This window comes from Sinocyclocheilus rhinocerous, unplaced genomic scaffold (genome assembly GCF_001515625.1).
Source record: "Sinocyclocheilus rhinocerous isolate Xijiao unplaced genomic scaffold, SAMN03320098_v1.1 scaffold57, whole genome shotgun sequence".
Lineage (NCBI taxonomy): Eukaryota > Metazoa > Chordata > Actinopteri > Cypriniformes > Cyprinidae > Sinocyclocheilus > Sinocyclocheilus rhinocerous.
This window is the reverse complement of record NW_015652130.1, coordinates 2,205,403-2,226,821: the sequence shown is the minus strand read 5'-3', so window position 1 is coordinate 2,226,821 and position 21,419 is coordinate 2,205,403. Positions and strand designations below refer to the sequence as shown.

The window sequence follows — 21,419 nt, the reverse complement described above, 5'->3', positions numbered from 1 at the left end:
GATAGATTTTACCATCAGTATCAGGATAGAGTATATACATTTTATGTTACAAGTATACAACATAAAAACAAAAAGTAATAAAAATAAATATGAAAATGAGATACATTTTACCATCAGTATCAGGATAGATAGAGTATATACATTTTAGATAGATAGATAGATAGATCTGAAAAACTCTGAAACATTAGGTAAGTTTGTACGTGCCGCACAGCGCCATTAAAGTGAGACCGCCTCTCAGTGCACAACGCCCCCTACTCACGCTCCTCGTGCTTGAAAGTTCTCTTTTGATTATCCCCCTTCGTTGTGGCCCAATGCCGCGTTGAGGTCTGGTAGTAGAGCGCTAACCAAATCACTAAGTAAGGGGGAGTGTTACGGTCTACAGTGCAGATCATCCGCGAAGCCAAGATGACCAAACGCAAAGGAAAAAGTACCAATAAACAGGACGACAGTTTGCTGCTCTTGGAGACGCCATCTGTAACACCACCGAGGGGATTTAAAGAATATGCAGTCCCTGCCATTGTTTTCTTTATTTTCGCTGTCGGGGGATCAACGGCAGTCTGGTTCTGCAGCCAGCAGCAGCAAACCATCGACAGTCTAACAGAGACAGTCAATGCAATGCAACTTAGGATAACCAAGTTCCAACAGCAGTTGGTAATGGGTAATGCACAGGTATTCGATTTTGAAATACACTAGAATAATTAACAAGTTATAAAAATTGCATTATTGTTGTTACAAGTTAACTTTTAAATAAAATAATCCAGTTCGTTACTTTTACGCACAGGAAAACACACTGTGTGCGCATTGGAACATTGTGTACTAAGCACATTCTTGATCAAGTTTATATATTATGGTGAACATTTTGAATTATCTGTAATTTGATTGTAAAAAAAAAACAAAAAATGCATAATGCTAACGGGTCTGAATGTATGCCTCATGTGCCCTTTGAATATTCCTTTCGCTGAATTGTGTCATGCTCCCAGGCCATTAATAGTCTGTTCGGAGGAGGATCGTGTTTCCTTTTGCCAGGCTGGCTTGTTTAAAGGACATTATGCAAATGGTATCCTAACCAACATGTAAAAGTAAAAGTAAAAATATAAATAGACACATAAATTACTCTTTCATTTAAAAGGCAGTCAGCACTGCATTAGTGATCAGAATGTAATGTATTAAAGTAACCCTTTCATTTAAAAATGTCAAACAATTTTCATTTCACTGATGGTGATTTGTAGAACTGTAGTATTAAATGTTGTCATTCACATTAATAATAGTCACTCTACATCCATCATGCCATTTGCTTTGGGTTAAATTTCTCACTGTCAAAAAATATAGCATAAATAATGTTACTGTAAAATATTGAATCCTTTAGCATAAGTAGTACTATAAATTCATCAAATGTTATTTGAATTTGAATGAAAAGAAGTGCCACTATTTTAAACGTCAGTGGTTTTACAGCAACTTAAACTCAATAGGCCCTTTGTGGAAAACACTCTAGGAAATCTTTCCAGGACATTTGCTGTGAGGGCTTAATCGTAACCACATGGTGTTGTTGGGTAAAAATGCTTTTGCTCTTTAAGTTTCATTTCAAAACCATGATGTTTTAAAATGCCATTGGTGTTGGTCTGGGGGGGGGGGAATGTAAAATGTATGTACAATTATTTTTACATAAAACTTGTGAATCCATTAGAATCATTAGAACACAGAATTGCGATTCATATATGAATATATTTTTTCGTGCACCCCTATAGTTTTGACGGCATGGCAACAACTCTTCCTCTTCTTCTCTAAAGCAGCCACCTCGCCCCCTTTGTTGCATGTTTTCGGGGGTGGGGTTTATCAGGGTTTGTGACGTCACAAACCCGGGAAGTAACTCATTGTAGTCCCTACGAGCCGTTTTTGTAGGCATTAAACTGCCATAATTTTAAAAGGCGATATCTTCGTTTGCATTTAACTTTCAGCGTCGTAACTTTGCAGATATTGTTTATGCTCAAACAGCAACATTACACACTAACGTTAAAAAAGTGAAATCGCAATCAACAACCCCTTTAAGATTATAATCAAATTATGATAACATTAATTTATGCATTTTAATGGCATTTCTTTGGAAACTACCTAATACAAAGATCAATGCCATCATTGTTTTTATAATACTTTCCCCTTCTGAATCATAGAACTCATTGCTAGTGTAACTAGCTGCCAACACCACTGACAAGAGCATGGTATGAACAAACTTATACATTTGGTGTATTTTTAAAATCCTGAATTATTCACAGTGACCTTGTGTGAAATGATAAATTAATTACTACAACACTGTAGATTTAATGTATGATTGATGAATTTTCAGATGCGAACTGCAATTGTAGATGGACATAAAAGTGCTTAGGCTCAATACATGTCTGAATTGGTGAAATACTGCATATTGATCAAATTAATAATTGAACTTTATTGCAATGAAAATATTTTGTTTATATATCTAGATTACCAATGTGGGTGTTTTTGAAGAGCGCCTACAAGCACTGGAAGAAGCCTACACACAGGCCCAAAAAAAGGCAGACGTTGCACTGGCCACTTCAGAAAAAATCAAATCTACTGATCTTCAAAATCAATTCTGGTCTCTTCAGTCTGAGATGAATGGCAAACTTTCTGGACTCCAGCAGGAATCTGTATCCACTGCAACGTTGAATGCAGTGGTCAAGAATAAGACTGAAGAGATTGAAACACTGAAGCAGAGGCTTAATTCTATCCTTACTTCGAACTCTGAGGTAGCTGTTACCATTTCTGGGCTCACAGACACTGTGTTGGTCACCAAATCACGTCTTGACGAGCAGATGTCCACTACAGAGGGTCTCACATCTGAGTTGGAGGAACAAAGAATGGAACTTTCAAGCCTGAAGGAATCCTTTATCAGCAACAAGAAGGCTCTTGAAAGAAACAGACAGGAGGTGATGGACATCAAGTGAGTAACCTGAGGGGATTTGTGGGATCATAGATTATGGATTCTCTCTAGCATTTCTGGTCTTTAGCGGTTTGGTGTTGTTACTGATACAGATTATTCCTAATTCATCTTTATTTGTTCTCTCTGCTAGGGACCTCCTGGAGATGGAACAGGCAAGAAGATCCCAAGTTCTTGAGGAGCAGCTTATGGCAGTCCGTAGGAGTCTGGAGGACCATCAAAAGAGTACTCATAGCCTTCACTCTCACCTTGCTACCCAACTTGAGATCGTCCAGAGTCAGGTATAGTCCTAACTGTTTCATTTTTTTTCATATATGATCATTTTGGCATGTCACATCCTAATGTTCTTTATATGTTTCAGATGTTATCTGAAAGCCAGCAGTCCAGTTCAGAGGAAAATATTCCAGTAGAAGAGCAGCAAGTGAAGCAAGCAGCAACTCAGGAGGAAGTTCCAATCAAGGATGAAGAAGTTGAAACAAAGGAACAAGCCATTACCGAGGAGGAAACGGTAGAGGAGGTTCATGATGAAGAACGGGAGCGAGTGGTACCTGAGGAGGACGAGCCAGCTGAGGATGTTCAGGTTCATGGGGAAGAACCTGTTGAAAAGCAAGCCGATGAGAATAAAATTCCTGAGGAAGCTGAAGTCAAAGAAGATGTTGCTGAAGAGCAAGCAGTAACTGAGGAGAATGAACAAGCTGATGAGGTTCCATTCCACCAGGATATTATTGAGGAAGCAGTAACTCAACAGGATGAAATGCCTGAGGAGCTACAGGTATCTGACAAGGAAGTACCAGCTGAGGAGGTTCAGGTCCTTGGGGAAGAAGAATCTGTTGAGAACCAAGTAGTAACTGAGGAGGATGTGATAACTGAGGAAGTTGAGGTCAACGATGAAGATGTTATTGAGGAGCAAGCAGTAACTGAAAGGGATGCGATATCTGAGGAAGTTCAGGTCAATGATGGAGATGTTATTGAAGAGCAAGTTGTAACTGAGGGGGATGTGATAACTGAGGAAGTTGAGGTCAACGATGGAGATGTTATTGAGGAGCAAGCAGTAACTGAAGGGGATGCGATATCTGAGGAAGTTCAGGTCAATGATGGAGATGTTATTGAGGAGCAAGTAGTAACTGAGGAGGATGTGATAACTGAGGAAGTTGAGGTCAACGATGAAGATGTTATTGAGGAGCAAGCAGTAACTGAAGGGGATGCGATATCTGAGGAAGTTCAGGTCAATGATGGAGATGTTATTGAGGAGCAAGTAGTAACTGAGGAGGATGTGATAACTGAGGAAGTTGAGGTCAACGATGGAGATGTTATTGAGGAGCAAGCAGTAACTGAAGGGGATGCGATATCTGAGGAAGTTCAGGTCAATGATGGAGATGTTATTGAAGAGCAAGTTGTAACTGAGGGGGATGTGATAACTGAGGAAGTTGAGGTCAACGATGGAGATGTTATTGAGGAGCAAGCAGTAACTGAAGGGGATGCGATATCTGAGGAAGTTCAGGTCAATGATGGAGATGTTATTGAAGAGCAAGTAGTAACTGAGGAGGATGTGATAACTGAGGAAGTTGAGGTCAACGATGGAGATGTTATTGAGGAGCAAGCAGTAACTGAAGGGGATGCAATATCTGAGGAAGTTCAGGTCAATGATGGAGATGTTATTGAAGAGCAAGTAGTAACTGAGGAGGATGTGATAACTGAGGAGGTTGAGGTCAACGATGAAGATGTTATTGAGGAGCAAGCAGTAACTGAAGGGGATGCAATATCTGAGGAAGTTCAGGTCAACAATGGATATGTTATTGAAGAGCGAGCAGTAACTGAGGGGGATGAAATAACTGAGGAGATTCCAGACCAAGAAGAAGAAGCTGTTATTGACAAGGAAGACCCAACTTCCATGGAAGAAACAGGAACTGACACACGTGTGGCAGAGGCTGTTGAGAACTTCTCTGAAGAACAGGTAGTTGAAGATATCAGTCAGGAGCAAACGTCGCATGAGCCACTAGAAGAAACTGAGAAGCAGAAAGACTTGGGAGAATTTGAAGAACACGTGCAAGACTCTGAAGAAGAAGAAGAACCTGCTGAGGAGATTGTGGAAGAGCTAGATGAAAAAGACATTTCTACCAATGGAAGTTAAGTTCCTGAGAGGATGATGGTTCAAAATAAAAGACTTTTTCTGAGGACTTGAAATGATCCCCAATGAATTATGTGATGCATAGTATTTCACATTTGTTGAAATGTTCCTCAGTCTTACTTTGTATACCCTAAAGTGAACTTTGAACCTAGCAGTGAGTTTTTCAAATCCAATGATGAATTTGTTTTTCTAGTGATATCTCTTAAAATCTTGAAGTGCTCCGTTTACACTGAAATGTAGTAGAGTGTGTTGATATTGTTGTACTAGGTTACACATTTAAAGAATTGCAGCGTTTTTCATACAGCAGTTTGCCAGTTAACTAACCTCAGGAGTGTCACTTGAATAAAACAGCTTTTTATCTTTTTTACTATTTCCCTGTCCCAGCCTCTCTCTCATCTGGTGTTTAGTTGTCTGTTGAAATGGGACATGTGCTGTGTGTGTGTGTGTGTGTGTGTATTTGCAGCTCTTAGGTCAGGGGTTCAGGAATGTGCTGCTGGTCCTGGACACTGGGGACATGTGTGTCCAATTTGTAACTATAGTGCTTATTTGAGCTCATCAAATGCCTGAAAGACGAGATGTGTACCTTGTGCCCTTCTCAACCAGACCACAATTTATACTGAAACCAAGTCCCAATAGTGCTGTTCTAAGGCAAGCAATGTTGCTAATTAAATTTTATTATGTACAGCTTTTCTCTTTGTGCTGTTATGACAAGAATGAACAGGAACAGAAGTGATAAAAGAGAATAAACTAAGAATCGAGAAAACTATGTAAGGGCAGAAGACTTTGAAAATCTGTTTACTGAGAAAAAAGAGAGAGATTTTGCCTAAAGCTTTTTAGCCCATTTTAGACATTAAGTATAATGTTGTCATGACAAGGAGGTTGCTTGACAAAACTTGTTTTGGATGTTTTACTTTTAAATGTGCTTATTTGTAATTCTGGTTATATCTCAATGGTCAGTTGTGATTCTCATATTATTTTTTTAATTATTTTAATGCGTTATTATTATTTTTTTCATTATTATTATTATTATTAGGAGTAGTAGTAGTAGTAGTAGTAGTAGTAGTATTAAAGGTGAAATATGACCCGGACATGTTTTTGACAGGCTTTGTGGCATTTGTCAATGTCGAGACTTTTATTATGAAAGCTAATATCCGCTCTTTCGGTCCGCTTCATAATTCAGTCCGGTTGTGTTGTATGATGCGGGGTGGTCTGAGAGAGTGGGGTGTACTGTCTCGTCATCGTGCCTCAGTCATTCCCGCACGGAAACCTATTAATGATATCAGGGGGGTTACAGTCACTTCGGGGGGCTTCTGCAGTCCGAAACAAGTCAGCTCTCTATCTGTTATTGGGGAATGAACGACGAGAAAAGCCCGGATAACGGCAAGAGAAACTCTGGGTATACCAGGTAAAAATGAACCACCGACCGGCTGTTAGCTCGTTAAATGACCACGACAAAATAGAATTGTTACAGTTATATTTATATTTTACGAATACACTTCGTTTTTGAAATGACAACACAAACAGACCCAGTGTTTCCTGCTTTCCTGCACACTTTAACGAATGTTTGCATAGCTCTACTTAGAAGATTCGAACATTACCTTACCTCACTAAAACCGATCTTTCGAATCACTGTCTAAACTATTAAACAAATCATCTCAATTGACATTTGAATCACTGTTTAAATGGAAGGTTTCAAATACTTCCTAAATTGAACGTTAGAATCACTGTCCAAATGAAACATTTGAATACCTTTTGATTCCAATCGAAAGTTCGAACGGTCTAAATCGAATTACATGAAACATTCGAATCGACGATGCCCAAAATAATCTCGTTGAAAGCATGGTTTGATAAATGACAATTACTTGAGCTTGTACTGTTATTATTTAACACAAGGTGGCAATGCATCCTATGTTTTGTGTTATTTGTTGAAAACTTGTCTTACCTGAAAAAAACTCATATTTGTGACCCTGGACCACAAAACCAGTCATAAGGGTAATAAGGTTTTTTTGAAGTTTTATATCTGATATTTGAAGAAATAAGCTTTCCAATGATGTATGGTTTGTTAGGATAGGACAATATTTGGCTGAGATACAACTATCTGAAAATCTGGAATCTGAGGGTGCAAAAAAAATCAAAATATTGGGAAAATGGCCTTTAAAGTTGTCCAAATGAAGTCCTTTGCAATGCATATTACTAAACAAAAAATTACGTTTTTATATATTTACGGTAGTAAAAATAAAAAAAATAAAAATACTAAATATCTTCATGATCATTTGAACATGAACATGATCTTTGCTTAATATCCTAATGATTTTGGCATAAAAGAAAAATCCATAATTTTGATCCATACAATGTATTGTTGGCTATTGCTACAAATATACCCGTGCTATTTATGACTGGTTTTGTGGTCCAGGGTCACATTTAGAGTCTGATTAGACTGCAACATCTAATCTTTCGCTATGTGGCTTTGTTTCTCTGTTCACAGTATTGAGCAAATGCTGGCTGCGAACCCCGGGAAGACGCCCATCAGTCTGCTGCAGGAATATGGAACGCGGATAGGCAATACTCCAGTGTATGACCTGCTGAAGGCTGAGGGTCAGGCCCACCAGCCCAACTTCACCTTCCGCGTGTCTGTGGGAGACATCAATTGCACCGGCCAGGGCCCCAGCAAGAAAGCTGCCAAGCACAAAGCTGCCGAAGCTGCCCTGAAAATGCTGAAAGGAGGAATGCTGGGAGGGATCGAAGGAAATGGGATGGAGGGAGAAGGGTTTGTCGGGATTGATATGGAGGGAGAATGGTAAAGATCTGATTGTGTGCCCATTTTAAAAATACATTACACAAAGATCCATTTTCTCAAAACTGACGAATTAACATGGGTTTCTGTCTTTATATCGTGTGTGTGTGTTTTTTTTTCCAAATGTGTTTTAGCCCTCAGTCAGAGATGAAATCATCCAGTTCAACGCAACAAGCTGAGTGCAATCCAGTTGGAGCTTTGCAGGTGAGCGGCCATAACTCAAGGCTGGAATAGATTACATAAATAGGACTACATGTGCACAAACAAGTGCCTCATTTCTAGGAGACATATGATTAATAAAACAACAGTCTAAAACAACTCAAAATATCCAATATGTTCAATATCCTCCTAAAAGATGTAATCAAAGGCTGAAACTAAAAACATCAGTCTGTGCCCATGATGCACTACATGATTTTCTGTGAAATCTGTCAACTCAAACTGCCCAAAACCTGCAGACTGGCTCGGGCTTTTCAGCAACTACTGTTGACTCGTCCAAACTGCAAAATTCTGTGCAAAATGTAGTGTAGTGTAGTGTAGTGTAGTGTATTACACAGCCTTCAGACAAAGATTCTAGGCAGTCATTAAACTGCAGATGTTGTGTATGCTTCATACTTCATAGATTACAAGCCTAAGAAAAGAGCAGTCTGTTTGTGTTGCTTTTTGATGTGGCAATTAAGCATGAATAATATTAACTGATATTAGCTTTTTTTTTTTAATCATCCGCATCAATCTGTGTAGGCCAATATTGGAAGCAGATAGTGTTGGGGCTTACTTCTAGTTTTAACTGTGTATATACAGTTTGAAATATACACGTGTATATTTTTTCTTTCTTTTTATTAATTTTTTTATAAAGTTTGTCATGTTAGAGATTGCATTAAATAGTTATTTTTAACCTGGCAGAGAAAAAAACAGCATATATATTATTGGTAATGTTATTGTTATCACTTAAATATATTGCTGATGCAAATATCATGAAACTTATATTTATTGTGCTTAAAAATGCGATTTCCACAGGAACTAGTAGTGCAGAAAGGCTGGCGTTTACCTGAGTACACAGTCACTCAAGAATCTGGACCTGCACACCGCAAAGAGTTTACAATGACCTGCAGGGTGGAGAGATTTGTTGAGATAGGTACAAACTTACATTTTTTCTATAGTGATTATTTTTAAATGTGCAGTCCATTCAAAGTAGTGAATGTCTTTAATCTTGTTCTTTAGGTAGTGGCACATCAAAAAAGCTTGCTAAAAGAAATGCAGCAGCAAAGATGCTCTCTCGTATCCATGATGTACCTGTGGACATGCGCAGCAGCCATGAGGCCGAAGCAGAAGATGACACCTTCAGTATGGTAAGACGTGCAATATTTACTAAGCTGCAAATGCAATTTTAGGGTGCAGTTATGTAAATTCATCTTTTTGCAACAGCAAATGGGTGGCAGACTAGAGGGGGGAAAGTCTAAAGGTCTCGGCTGCACTTGGGACTCTCTGCGGAACTCGGCCGGGGAGAAGATCCTACAGTTGCGCTGTCATCCTCTGGGTCAGCCTGACTCCAATGACTCCAATTTTTGTTCTCTCCTTCGTGAGCTTTCCGAGGAACAGCGCTTTGACGTCAGCTACCTGGACATAGGTGAGATACAAAGCTAGTCGAACAAGCCCATTAAAGTCATTTAAGTGCTTTAAATTAACAGATATTGAGAACACTAACTACTCTGCTTAGGGGAATAAGCAAAACCAGTAGTGCTTTCTTAAAAACTAAATATGTTTTGGACTTTGTTCATTCAGAGGAGCGCAGTTTGAGTGGCCTTTACCAGTGTCTGGTGGAGTTGTCCACGCAGCCCGTTACCGTCTGCCACGGATTCGCCTCTAGCCTGGATGCAGCACGTGCCAGTGCTGCCCACAATGCCCTTCAGTACCTCAAGATCATGGCAGGCGGGAAATAAACCACAGTAAGAGCTCTCCTGTAACATTTTTGTTTTCTTTTTGCTACCCAGAGGAAAATAGGAAAATCAGGTGAAGCTTACCTCTTCTGCCCCCAGTTGTGTAATCTGAGGGGCTTGTTTGTTTGATGCAAGTAAGTGCACTGTAATGGCCTGCAAGGCCCTTTTGTTTGAGTCCTTACTGTGAAATCAGTTGGAGAACGTACTGATTGCCTGATTTTCACCTTGAATATGACACCAAAAGCGTGTGCCCTTGTTCCTCAAGTGCCTCCAAACAAAGGCAGGGGACACTATTAATTTGAAACCTGAGGACAAATGTTCACAGGTGTTCAATGTGAGTGAATTTATCGCTGCGATTCATTTGGAAAAAGTCATATGTATTTCTTCACAAATAACTGAACTCTGCCCAGAAGTTTTGGTCTTTTAACTTTCCCTCTTTTTTTTTTTTTGTTCTATTTAAATTATGGCATAGATAATTTGCTCTGTGACCTTGATGAATTGATGAACCTAGAACAGACAGCATGACTTTTTAAACTGTAAATATTTCACTTTTTTACATTTTATTTTCATTATATTTTAGTAATAGAAGTTATTTGTTAACATTTATTTTGCTTCATAGAACATATTTGTAAAATGTTTTTTTTTCTCAGCCATTGAAATAATAATATCATTTTTAACAAGGACCTGACAGTTTGTGGTAAATATCTACCTCTGTGTTTCTGCCTCACAAGCTTCATCATTACATTTGAACTGACAAAGACTGAAATGTTCATATTCAGTATAATAGTATACGACCAACAACAGTAGTATGTGAAACTGTGTGATTACTGATGTAATTTGTACCAAATTGGTGAATCTGTAATATATTGAATATTTTATCTTGAACAATAAACTTGAAATTGACATTATCTTCTGCTTTTGGCATTTAGTCATTTGTTATTTAGCAAATTCTGTTCATCCTGTTCGCATGTATTGCAAAAATGTGGTTCTGTTGTACTTACTTAACCTTCCTCAAGAGGGCAACAGAGTTAGCTTTTAAAGTCACTAGTTCAGGGGTTCTCAACCTTTTTTACTCCGGGGCCCCCCTCCTTCTCCGGTCAATTTTGCAAGGCCCCCATATGCCTGACATTTCCTCTTATACTGTACTTCCGCAATTCCTTCATATAACATCATAACATAGTAGATTATGCATTATTTTTTACAGACTTTTCTTAGAGTGCAGCATACTAACTAACTACTAATACACTGCTTTAAAGTATAATTGATCAGAATGTGTAGTTTTACTTGTTTATTAGCTAATAATAAAAAAAACTTAAATTGTAATAGTTAAAAAATGTGTAAGTTTTCGAAAATTCAATAGATTTAAAAATTGTTATTTATATTTTAATATTATATTATGCATTTATATTGTTACAAACAAATCTAAATTAACATATATAAAATATATGTTTTTGCTGAGATTTGACATAATTTTGCATCGTGATTACGTAATGACGTCATCACGCTATGTCATCACAACATCTTTTAGCAAGTTTTAGCAACAAATCAACCTTCCTTTAGCAACTTCCCCTGAAAATTAGTTGGCAACATTGCATTTGCATTGTGGCATGAATTGCTTTCTAACAAAGGCTGAAACGGAGCTTGTTTTGTGTTCACATACTTGGTTTCAATGGACATTTCTGTATTCCAAATCAAATTTTTGGGTTCGAGTCCCCACTGCATTATCAGGCAAGTTCCTAAACCAGTCTACCAAAACTAAATAGTTCAAATAAATTATTTATTACCATTGTGGAATGACAAATAAAGGCAATATGTACAGCAGTTTATCCATCTGAACAAGAAGACCGAAAAGTGCACAAAATTAGAAAACAAACTATTTCAAAACCAGATTATATGCATCATTCAAGGCTGCTGGTTTTCACATTAGAGTAATATAAAAGCAACAATCACATGCTCCTGGTCTTATTGTGCATGACTTATCTGTACAAACTATTCCAAAGATAAAGTCATTCCATCCCGCTTAGAAAGATGGGTTTGCAAACACCATTTCATGTTGACTTGAAGGACATTAGTAGACGCAGTTTGTGCTTCATTAGCCTGAGATTTGATGTTATGTTTTCTCTGGGGTTAAGAGGGAATGGTGCACATCCTCGTCAGCATATCCACTGCTGTCTGACTGAAAACTGTCCCCTCTCAATGGTGACGCTGGGAAAGAGAAACCATGTGTAAAGAAGCTGATGATTTTAGATAGGTTCCCTGAAATGTGATAAGGCAGACAAGATCAGCCGGACCCAATTTACCACGTACGATGTGTTTTTAACAAGTCAGCAAAAACACCTCCCTTTATCACCACATTAACACATGTTGCTTTCTGTGAACTCTGTGAATTAATTTTACTAAACTTATCAAGAATTAGTCAAATTAGTGGTTAAAATTTGTCTCACGAGTTCTAGTCATGATAAGGACTACTCATGTCACTTACATTTGTGGTGATGCGTCGAAACAGACAATGTGACTGTGGAGCAGAATTCTGATGAAGTGGCTTCCTCTTCCTCTGCACTGTGAACCTGAATTGAAACTCTATACTTCATGATCATGCCACAAAACAGTGCCACAGTATAGAAAACTAGATAATTACATTGCCAGAGTGCTGTTTTCTTTTACAAAACATGCTGCCTCAATGCTAGTTTGCTATGCATTTGCTAATGTGTTTGTTGTGGTTTTTAGCATGTTGCTTACTGGCCAAGTCAAAGTTTCTATGATACTGCTGTCATTCATTGATTAGGGAAAAATTGTAAGTTTGAGGCATCATTCATGTCCGAAACAAACATGGCTGAGATACAGTACATGCCACAGTTGAATGCTTAAAGGGACAGTTCACCTCTAGGGCTGTATGAGGTTCCATTTCTGCCAAAAATGAACCGACTGCTTTGTGCTTTGTACTACACATGTCCTTGTCTACAGACATTGCCTACTTGTTCAGATAATTTAGTATATGTCCTCTGTTTATGTCGTATTGCTCTGTTGTCCTTACTGTCGAACAAAGCACAAAGCAGTGAGTTCATTTTTGGCTCAAATGGAACCTCACCCAAATGTGAAACTTCCATCATAATTTTCTCCCCCTCATGTCAATCAAAACCTGTATGACATTTTTTCCAGAACACAAAATATATTTTTAAGAATGATTTAAATGTTTTTGTGCATACAATGAAGCCTAGTGTGGACCCACTTTCATATTTTTCACTGTTTGTCAGCCATTTTTCAAAATATCTTCTTTTATGTTCTACAGAAGCTCTGGAACTATATGAGGGTGAGTAAACGATGACAGAATTCTCATTTTGGGTCAACTGTCCCTTTAGGGTTTGGGGTTTGTTCAAATCCCTAACCCAACTGTAATTGTGTAAAAAGTAATAGCACGAAAGCTTGTGGTATTATAAATGACAAGTCAAATTAGAATCTCTATGCAGAGGTGGAATGCAAAGAGGATGTTTGGAGGTGGATTCAGCAATAACGAGTTGGATAATACTCTGTTAATGACGTCTAATGGGAGAATCTGTGTGGGCAACTGCTCTTGGCATGAAATGCATTAAAATGATAAGAGATAGCGTACCTCTTCCAGCTCGAAGGAGTTGCCTTGTTTGCTCAGGTTTAGTGGTTTTACCGGGCTTAGCAACCTCTTGATGTTGGATGAACTTTGCTCCTGTGTGTCTCTGTTGGAGAGGGTGGTGTCGTCCTCCCATCCAGTGATTGTGATCTGACATAACTGATCTGACTTGGGTAAATTCTTTACATTAGATTGTCGTACAGAAGGTTTATTAGTCGTCTGGTGTGCAAATGGTGAGTTTTTGATATCCATACTATTTGTGTGTATGCAGCGATAAGGTGCCTTATTCACATATTCAACAACCTGAGGGCATATGATATCATGGGCAATGATAGGAACAGGTTCCACGGTAACGCTGGAGCTATTTGAAAGCACAGAACCCAGAGTACAACCTTTGTACTTCACGTCCATGTCCGTTTTTGGCTTTAGGCAAGGTGTACACTCTGCTAATGCATGGCTGAGGTCATGTACATTTTCATTTGTCGTCTCGGATAGTGACTGACAAGGCATCCACTCTGAGGAATCAGTCCTTTCGGTATTTTCCCCATACGTCATCTCCTCAAGTTCTTTCTTGCTCTCTATAAACCAGTCCAAGTCTTGTTCCAAATCATCTACTTCCATTTGAAGACATAACTCTTCATTGTCATCTTCTGCACTTTTCTCAACTACACCTGACAGACTGCATTTACGCTTACGAGGTGAATTGCTTGGAGACGTGGAGTCCGAGCCACGGGAACCCGTGTATAAACTTCCTGGCGTATCCTGGAGAGCTGGGATTCAAGGAACAGGCGGAAGTTGATGCCTCTTAGCTGGGACGGGAAGTTGAAGAAGCGGACTGGGATGCGGGCAGTGACCTGCGGTTCCTCGCAACCGAAACCCAGCTGGAAAAGGGTCTCTTCTGCATCTTCAGCACGCATTTGGAGGACCTCAGACACACTGGGGGATTTTTGAGATGTTATGAAGAGCGAAAGATATTTAAGAAACCAAACAAAAGTATAGAGTGAACTCAGGTAGACGGAAACTATGTCCACAGAATTCCAGTGCCTGTCATTCACGAAGACATTAGTTCTTCATCCCTTTCATGTTTATTTGTTGAATTTTTTGCATAATTTCATGATTTCAAATACCAGCTTGGATGTAGTATGTCAGTTCAAGGAATTTTGTTGTTGTTAGACATGAACAATGTAGAAAATGTGAAAAATAACTGAGCAGTTTGGGTGACGGCCTACTTATTAGTGAGGGCCACATATTCCAAAATACAGGTTATTTATATTACAGGGTCTTATTGTCATGCAGGTCGCATACATTTACTACTTTATTATGCATCACTCTACATTTGCAACCAGCCAACCACCTTGCTTAGCTCTGCCAAAACCATTTACAGTTTGACTTCAGAAGCACAAATCCATCTTGAGCATGAAAGCAAAATGCATACTGCAGGAAAGTGTTTTGGCTATTTCCTGCCAGGCACTAAGTGGGGAACCTTCATCCAGCAGGCCAGTTAAATGTAGTGCTATTTGGTCCAGTGTGTTCTGCCTCACCCATGCTCTTACCTGGAAGCAGTCCTGTTGGTAGTGGTTGAGAAGGCACTGGATGCAACGCTCTGACCCATGCTGAATAATGGCAGGTTGAGCTTCTGTTGAGGTGTGCTGCTGATATACAAATACAATGAAAGGAGGGATTATGGTAGGGTTAGGTTTAGAAGCATAAATGAGTAACTCAACGGTACAACAAAATCAACCTATTCCTTACCTAAACTGTGGTGCACCTGATGCAGCATATAATGCAGTAGCTGTGAAATCAAGAATTCAGGTTTAAATGAATGCTGCTGATGTTTACAAAATTATGTTTTTTTAAAGAATTTAATACTTTTATTCAGCGATGATGCATTAAATTGTTCAAAAGTAATTGTAAAGACTATTAGATTGCTACAAAAAAACAATTCAAATAAATACTGTTCTTTTGAACGTTCTATTCATCAAAGAATCCTGAAAAAAATCATGATCTCCACAAAGATATTAGGAAGAACAATTGTTTTCAATATTGATAACAAGAAGAAATGTTTCTTGAGTGCCAAATCAACATATTAGAATGATTTCTGAAGGATCATGTTACACTGAAGACTGGAGTAATGGCTGCTAAAAAAAATCAGCTTTGCCATCACATGAATTAATTACATTTTAAAATATATTAAAATAGAAATTAGTTATTTGAAATTGTATTAAATGCTGCCTTGGTGAGCATATCTTATAAAAATCTTATAGACCCCAAACTTTTGAACAGTACTATTACCTTACAATAAACACTCCTTTAAAAAAATTTATAAATACATACATACATAAAAATAAATATTTACCTTATTACTGTCTTAAAACACCATTTATTTATTACTTGCTTAATCTGGCCTTATTACTTGCTGAATATGTGTATCTGTGAATCTAACATTGTGCATGTGTGTTTCCGGATGCAAGAGTGGCTCAATATGATATGCAGCGCTAAAGATTATGCATGGGGGCAGTGAGGGGAGGTTCGCTCTCAAACATAAATGCAGTGCTGTATCGTACAGTATATAATCACCACCATCATACTGATTATGAGATCCTTACTGACAAGCACAAGGATGTCGCTCAAGAAAGAGGTCTGTCATCATAAATAACCAATAATTATTCAAAATGCATTACAGCGGCGCAAGGGTCTAGCACAAAATTGGCTTTAATTAGCAGTTATCCATTATGTTGTGCAGACATGGAATATAACACCTGGGGGTTGCAATCAAAATAAAGTCTATGTGAAACTATTAGTCATTAAGCAGACACTTTTAGACTCTACAAAAGAGAACTGTTTGTTGAAGGTGATATGCATGTTCTTGAACAATTTTAAAACAACTGTCACCACTTCTTCATTATTGCTTAGTTAGTTACAGTTACAGTTGTGTTGCTTCTACTCACCTTCTGCACCCAGACTCAGATCATCCTCGAAGCTGGTACCTGTCCTCAAAGGGCCTGTAGAGTTACATTTTACAGTTTTATCAGGATATAGACATACAGCAAAGGTCCATTGGATATTCTAGTCATTAAACACTCACTGTTAAGCCTTTACATTTAGCCTTCACATTTTTTTGAATGAATTATAGCATTTATTTTAATTAATTATCAAGAGAGAGAGAGCGAGAGAGAGAGAGAGAGATGACAGTTGTGTGTGCTTTACATGCATCTGCGCGTCTCTCTACAAACAATTAATTACTTCAAAAACAGCAATTTTACCACCTCGCTGTTGAGGAATATAATGAAGTGATCTAGTATCTAGGCTATTTTATTAATAAAAATCGTGGGGAAGCGTTGACAACAAGTTTATGTGTGTGCGCATGTGTGTTCTCTCTGTGTGTGTGTGTGTGCGCACGTGCTGTAACGTCGACCAGAGTGTTTTAGGATTTGCCCAGATGTCAGGAATAAAAGAAGGAAAAGAATACTCATAGACGAGAGAGTTGGTGATCCCATGCGTCTTTATACGTAGCTTCAAAGGATCCTCGCACTCTCTGCATACATGGAGGAGAGTGGGGAGAAAAATACAAGACACACTTTGGCAGAATTATAAATAAAAATAATAAAAGAATCAGGATGCTTTCTGGAGCAGAGTATACTAGAACAGTCCGCTATATCACCAGCGCAAACGTTACCCAGGCACACCCACCTAGACAACGCATGACATCACAGGAGGTGCCTTAAAGGTACATAACAAATTAGGTGGCCGTTACAGCGCGAGTTATGTGTGTGTGTGTTTGTGTGCATCAATTAAAGCTGGGCATTAATATGGAACAGTGATTAAACTGACTTGGAACTACCTGGGCATTAAACAGTTTTAATGCATACCTGCCAGCCAATCAGAATCCAGTATTCAGACAGACCATGGAATATATATATATATATATATATATATATTTATATATATATATACACAGCCCAAAGAATTCCTTAGATTTTACTTAAAATGTGACAGAACGTCTATGTAGGCCTACACAATTGCATATGTAAAAATGACATATTTTATAATTCTACTCTTGGTTGCACAGGTTTTATGCTTCAACTCAAAATCGTCTTTTTCAAAGAAAACTTGAACTTAATCGTAATCCAAAAACTTGTTTTGCCCTCAACCTACCTATTGTTAGGTGACTGCTTTTGGCAGGACTGGCTTCATTCCTGCAGAGAAGATGAAGAAAAGTTAAAACAAATGAAAATTTCACTTTTATCAAGTGTGAATCAGCAAAGGTCTGTGGGCGGGATGCGGGCATGCAATAAAATACTGCGATAAAAATAGAGACACACATGCACACAGCACATCTTTCAATTCTTGTGGCAGTATGTACTGGTAGCCCTTATTAAACAAATGTCAGAAAGATATCTTGCAGCTTGTCAAAGAAGGTCTTAAGAAGCCAGAATATTGCACGCTTTACAAGCACTGTTGATTCTGTTCGGTCTGGCATCTGACTACCGCTGCTATGAATGCGTTTAGATATATAATTTATAGGCTTTGCAGAATATATTTCCAATGTGTAAAATGTGTTGATCTTAATTATTCGAAATCCGTCTGAAAACACTTTTTTATGACCTCTCTAGCTCTTGTAGGAACTTGCAAAGCCTGCACGGTGAGAAACAATAACAAAAATGTCAAGATTTGTCTGCTATTTCCTGATCCAGAAAAGGAAAATTTGAAAACAGAATCTTCCTCAGAACAATCTATAAATAGAGCAAAATAACGTAGCTCAAATATTCTTTTGCACTGAAAGCTTTCATGTGAAAGTACTTTGTGAAAACATGGTCCTTGACCCTCAGAGATTGATGTATTTTTAACCTGCATGACCTTCAACGAATAAACCCAAGAGCATTTGTGGTTTTCCACTCACTTGCTGTTATTGTATTACAACTGACACACAATGCCTGTCTTTTATAGAAAGCGTTCACACAAACACTCACCCACAACCTTGAAGCCAGGTTTCAATCTTTCCAGCAGAGCATCCTGTGGAAACAAAATAAAGACGCACATTGTGATCTTAGCCTGTCTATTTGAGAATGGATGTGTGTGAGTGATAGAGAGAGAGAGAAGGGGGGGTGTAAATGAGCTTTCTGTTTTGGAAATAGAGTTTATCTGGTGGTAACCATGCACTGTTAGCAGTAGCAGTTATAATATAGTGAGCTAAACTTAAAAGTGACCTGATTAAGCTGTAATACACTTCTATTTTCTTTTATTCCAAACTATTGTCCAACATATTTTTTTTTTATCTTGATTGTGTTTTGCTTCAAACTAATTTACAAAATAAAGCATACAATGCTCCCAAAAAGTATTTGGGTTCCTAAAAATGCACGAATCTCATTCTGTTAGATAGCATAGTATTAAACCAAGAGGGGTTTTATTTAAACAAGGATTACACAAGTGCAGCTTTCAAGCTAAATATTTCCCAAATGACAAAAAAATTGAACTAAAACATTTAAAAGTGAACCCATAAATGATCCTGGTTGCATTATGTACTGTAGCTTCAATTCACATGCTTAAGAAGAAATGAGATATGCAGCTTCTTTCCATATTATCAACCTATTCACACAGCTGAACGTTAAACATTAACCTGATGCTCACCATCCACAAAGACATCATCTTGGAGAGAGAAATGAGACTGATGTTCTGCTGTTGGGCTGCGGTGTTCTGCATCTCTTACGGTAAACTTGTGGTGGCTGCTTGCCCACGCTTGTCGCCTCTCGATCTTAGAAGGACTCTCCATCTCTGTGGCCACCTAGCACAAGAAAACGCTTTGCAGGATTATTTAACCTAAACCGGAAACTGATTGACAAACAGTATTGCATAAAAAAAGCAAAGTATATGCAGCAGGATAGACTACAAAATTAAAACGAAACAAATATTAAAATCACTCTCAAATATAAATTCTGGCAAATGTAGGCCTCTGTAGTCAGATTTTGTGCCGATTTTGTTATATATCAAAATAATTATTTACAGAAACTCATGATGCTAATGATTATAATAACTTAATAATGAGTTCGAACCTTCTGATTCATACCAGTACTGTCATTTAAAATGCATAATCGCAAATCAAATTAAGCCATATGTGGCATTTTACTTTCATAGCTATAACCTCAGAACTATTTTGTACAGAAACTAACAACTTATATACTGTAGTCACAACAGGAGGGTTGTGGCCATGTGTTATAGTGTTTTCACTCCTCTGTGGGTGATTTCTAATGTTTAAGTGGTCAGTGTGCAAACTGTAAATTGACTTGCAGAGAGGAAATTTTCAGGGAGCGACTGAAGTTTCTTGCAAATTTTTTTTTTCATTGACGTTCAGCTGTCAATGTGTATTTGAGATACGTAAAACTATAATAAAATGATAGTAGCACCATTTATGTTCGGACAATGCTTCTAATGAAAATCCTGAGGAATAGTCCTCAAACGCTGTTGCTATGTTGACCTTCGCAGATGAGCGACTATGAATGAAAATAAGCTAACGTTACTGGTCAACCGTCGGAAATCATTTTTAAGCAAAACGCATTTTTGTCCTATATAAAACACACAGGCCTACAATTAGCTTGTACTAAGTAATAATGAGTGTTTTGACAATGGCGCCTGATGGTTATTATCCTAACTGACACTGTTTGCCTGTATTGCGTTAACGTTAGCCTAGCCTTCTTCAAATAGGGGGATGCCATTTCTGTTACCCAGCTGTTTTTTTTTTTTAAGGAAGGTGAAAAATGTTAAATGTGACCAGACTACAAAAATGAAACTGAAAACAAATACGGAAAGAACTCTCAAATGTAAATTGTGGCAAATGTTAGTCTAAAATTGCTCGAGCGCTGTACCGATGCAACGGTTACTTTTACAGGGGAGCGTCTTATACCGAAGTTGAACACGCCCCCGGCTAACTTTTGTTACGCTTCTTTCCTGCCCCTAGACTAGAAAGTGGGAACGTACCAACTGACCAAAATGTTTAAAAGCTCAATTGAAATGCATTTTTATGTAAAAAGTAGCCTATTACTTTTTAAACTCATCCAGCATTTTCTTTTGACTTCTTGAGCCTAAATTACAGCGTTATACCCTCCATCACCCTGCTGTCATCCATCCATCCATTAGCCTACTTACAGTACGAAGACAGATTGCGTTATAAAGGAAATCACGCGCAAGCAGCAACCACACGTTCAGTATCACCACATTTGCCATATCGCTTTCATTTAGGCTACACATAGTCGAAAGTGCCTTACACAAAGCAATACGCAAGTTTAAAATAATTAATATTTTCTTAAGGATAGAGGTTTCCATTGCGCATCACGCGTATAGCCTACCTTTAAAAGTGCCTCGATCAGTCCACTCTCATGGCAACGGCATAATTCACCGCACTACTATCCTGCATCCCGCTCAAACGTGCATCTTAAAGGATGTACATCTCGTATGCTTAAAAATAACACACGGCAGATTAAAAACCATGATCGATTGTTGAGCCGCCCGCCAACGCAAACTTTGGTGCTACAGTCATGACGCGCTATAACTGACGGAAGCGGTAGGAGGAAGATGCTGCTGTGAAGAACAGAATGAGAACTATGTTGTGACCACACACTGTTGTAGGAAATACTGTTACACACCGTTTACACAGCAAGTTTTGGTGGTTGAAGCATAACAGGCATGTGCAAGATATTGCGGCATAAACGCACAGTGTCTATAAGTTTATTTAAAAAGCCATTTGTTTTGTGTGTGTTTTTTTAAATATCTAATAATCTGTTTATAGTTTATTTGAACTCTTTTGTCATAGGCTGTCTGGTATTATGGATTTGTGAATTGTATGTGTGACATTGGCTTGCTTTACTGTAAAAGAAGTGTTAAATTTGAAGTTATCAGTGAAACTGCCAGTAAACAGCAACTGAAGCATATGATTATAGAGTGTCACAACCCTCACTTTAACCATTAACCCAGTCAAATCTTGTCACTCTGTTTCACTTCTTAGAACCAAACTTGTA

The 21,419-nt window shown here is 38.2% G+C and overlaps 3 protein-coding genes across 4 annotated transcripts; 2 read left to right on the top strand and 1 right to left on the bottom strand.

Moving 5' to 3' along the window:
* Nucleotides 1-218: 218 nt before the first annotated feature.
* LOC107713539 (cyclic AMP-inducible protein BP74-like) lies at nucleotides 219-5,448 on the top strand. The gene is made up of 4 exons (XM_016519082.1): nucleotides 219-669; nucleotides 2,475-2,953; nucleotides 3,084-3,231; nucleotides 3,312-5,448. The coding sequence occupies exons 1-4, from the start codon at nucleotides 406-408 to the stop codon at nucleotides 5,079-5,081; spliced, it is 2,661 nt and encodes an 886-aa protein (XP_016374568.1). The 5' UTR covers nucleotides 219-405; the 3' UTR covers nucleotides 5,082-5,448.
* A 788-nt stretch (nucleotides 5,449-6,236) lies between these two features.
* On the top strand, nucleotides 6,237-10,704 carry tarbp2 (TAR (HIV) RNA binding protein 2). Of its 2 annotated transcripts, XM_016519006.1 has the most exons (8): nucleotides 6,237-6,483; nucleotides 7,564-7,875; nucleotides 8,007-8,076; nucleotides 8,887-9,004; nucleotides 9,091-9,218; nucleotides 9,295-9,496; nucleotides 9,652-9,815; nucleotides 10,457-10,704. In XM_016519006.1, exons 1-7 carry the CDS (start codon nucleotides 6,431-6,433, stop codon nucleotides 9,807-9,809), a joined length of 1,041 nt encoding a protein of 346 aa, XP_016374492.1. In that variant the 5' UTR covers nucleotides 6,237-6,430; the 3' UTR covers nucleotides 9,810-9,815; nucleotides 10,457-10,704. The 2 variants fall into 2 exon arrangements, with proteins under 2 accessions (XP_016374492.1, XP_016374491.1); XM_016519005.1 differs by lacking the exon at nucleotides 10,457-10,704 and having other exon boundaries at nucleotides 9,652-10,381.
* An 865-nt stretch (nucleotides 10,705-11,569) lies between these two features.
* Nucleotides 11,570-20,930, bottom strand: LOC107713482 (coiled-coil domain-containing protein 129-like). Its single transcript, XM_016518994.1, has 11 exons — nucleotides 20,751-20,930; nucleotides 19,039-19,192; nucleotides 18,381-18,423; nucleotides 17,566-17,606; nucleotides 16,359-16,412; nucleotides 15,163-15,202; nucleotides 14,964-15,059; nucleotides 14,169-14,346; nucleotides 13,417-14,136; nucleotides 12,289-12,373; nucleotides 11,570-12,011 (listed from the first exon to the last, which is right to left on the bottom strand). Exons 2-11 carry the CDS (start codon nucleotides 19,178-19,180, stop codon nucleotides 11,917-11,919), a joined length of 1,494 nt encoding a protein of 497 aa, XP_016374480.1. The 5' UTR covers nucleotides 19,181-19,192; nucleotides 20,751-20,930; the 3' UTR covers nucleotides 11,570-11,916.
* Between the last annotated feature and the right edge of the window lie 489 nt (nucleotides 20,931-21,419).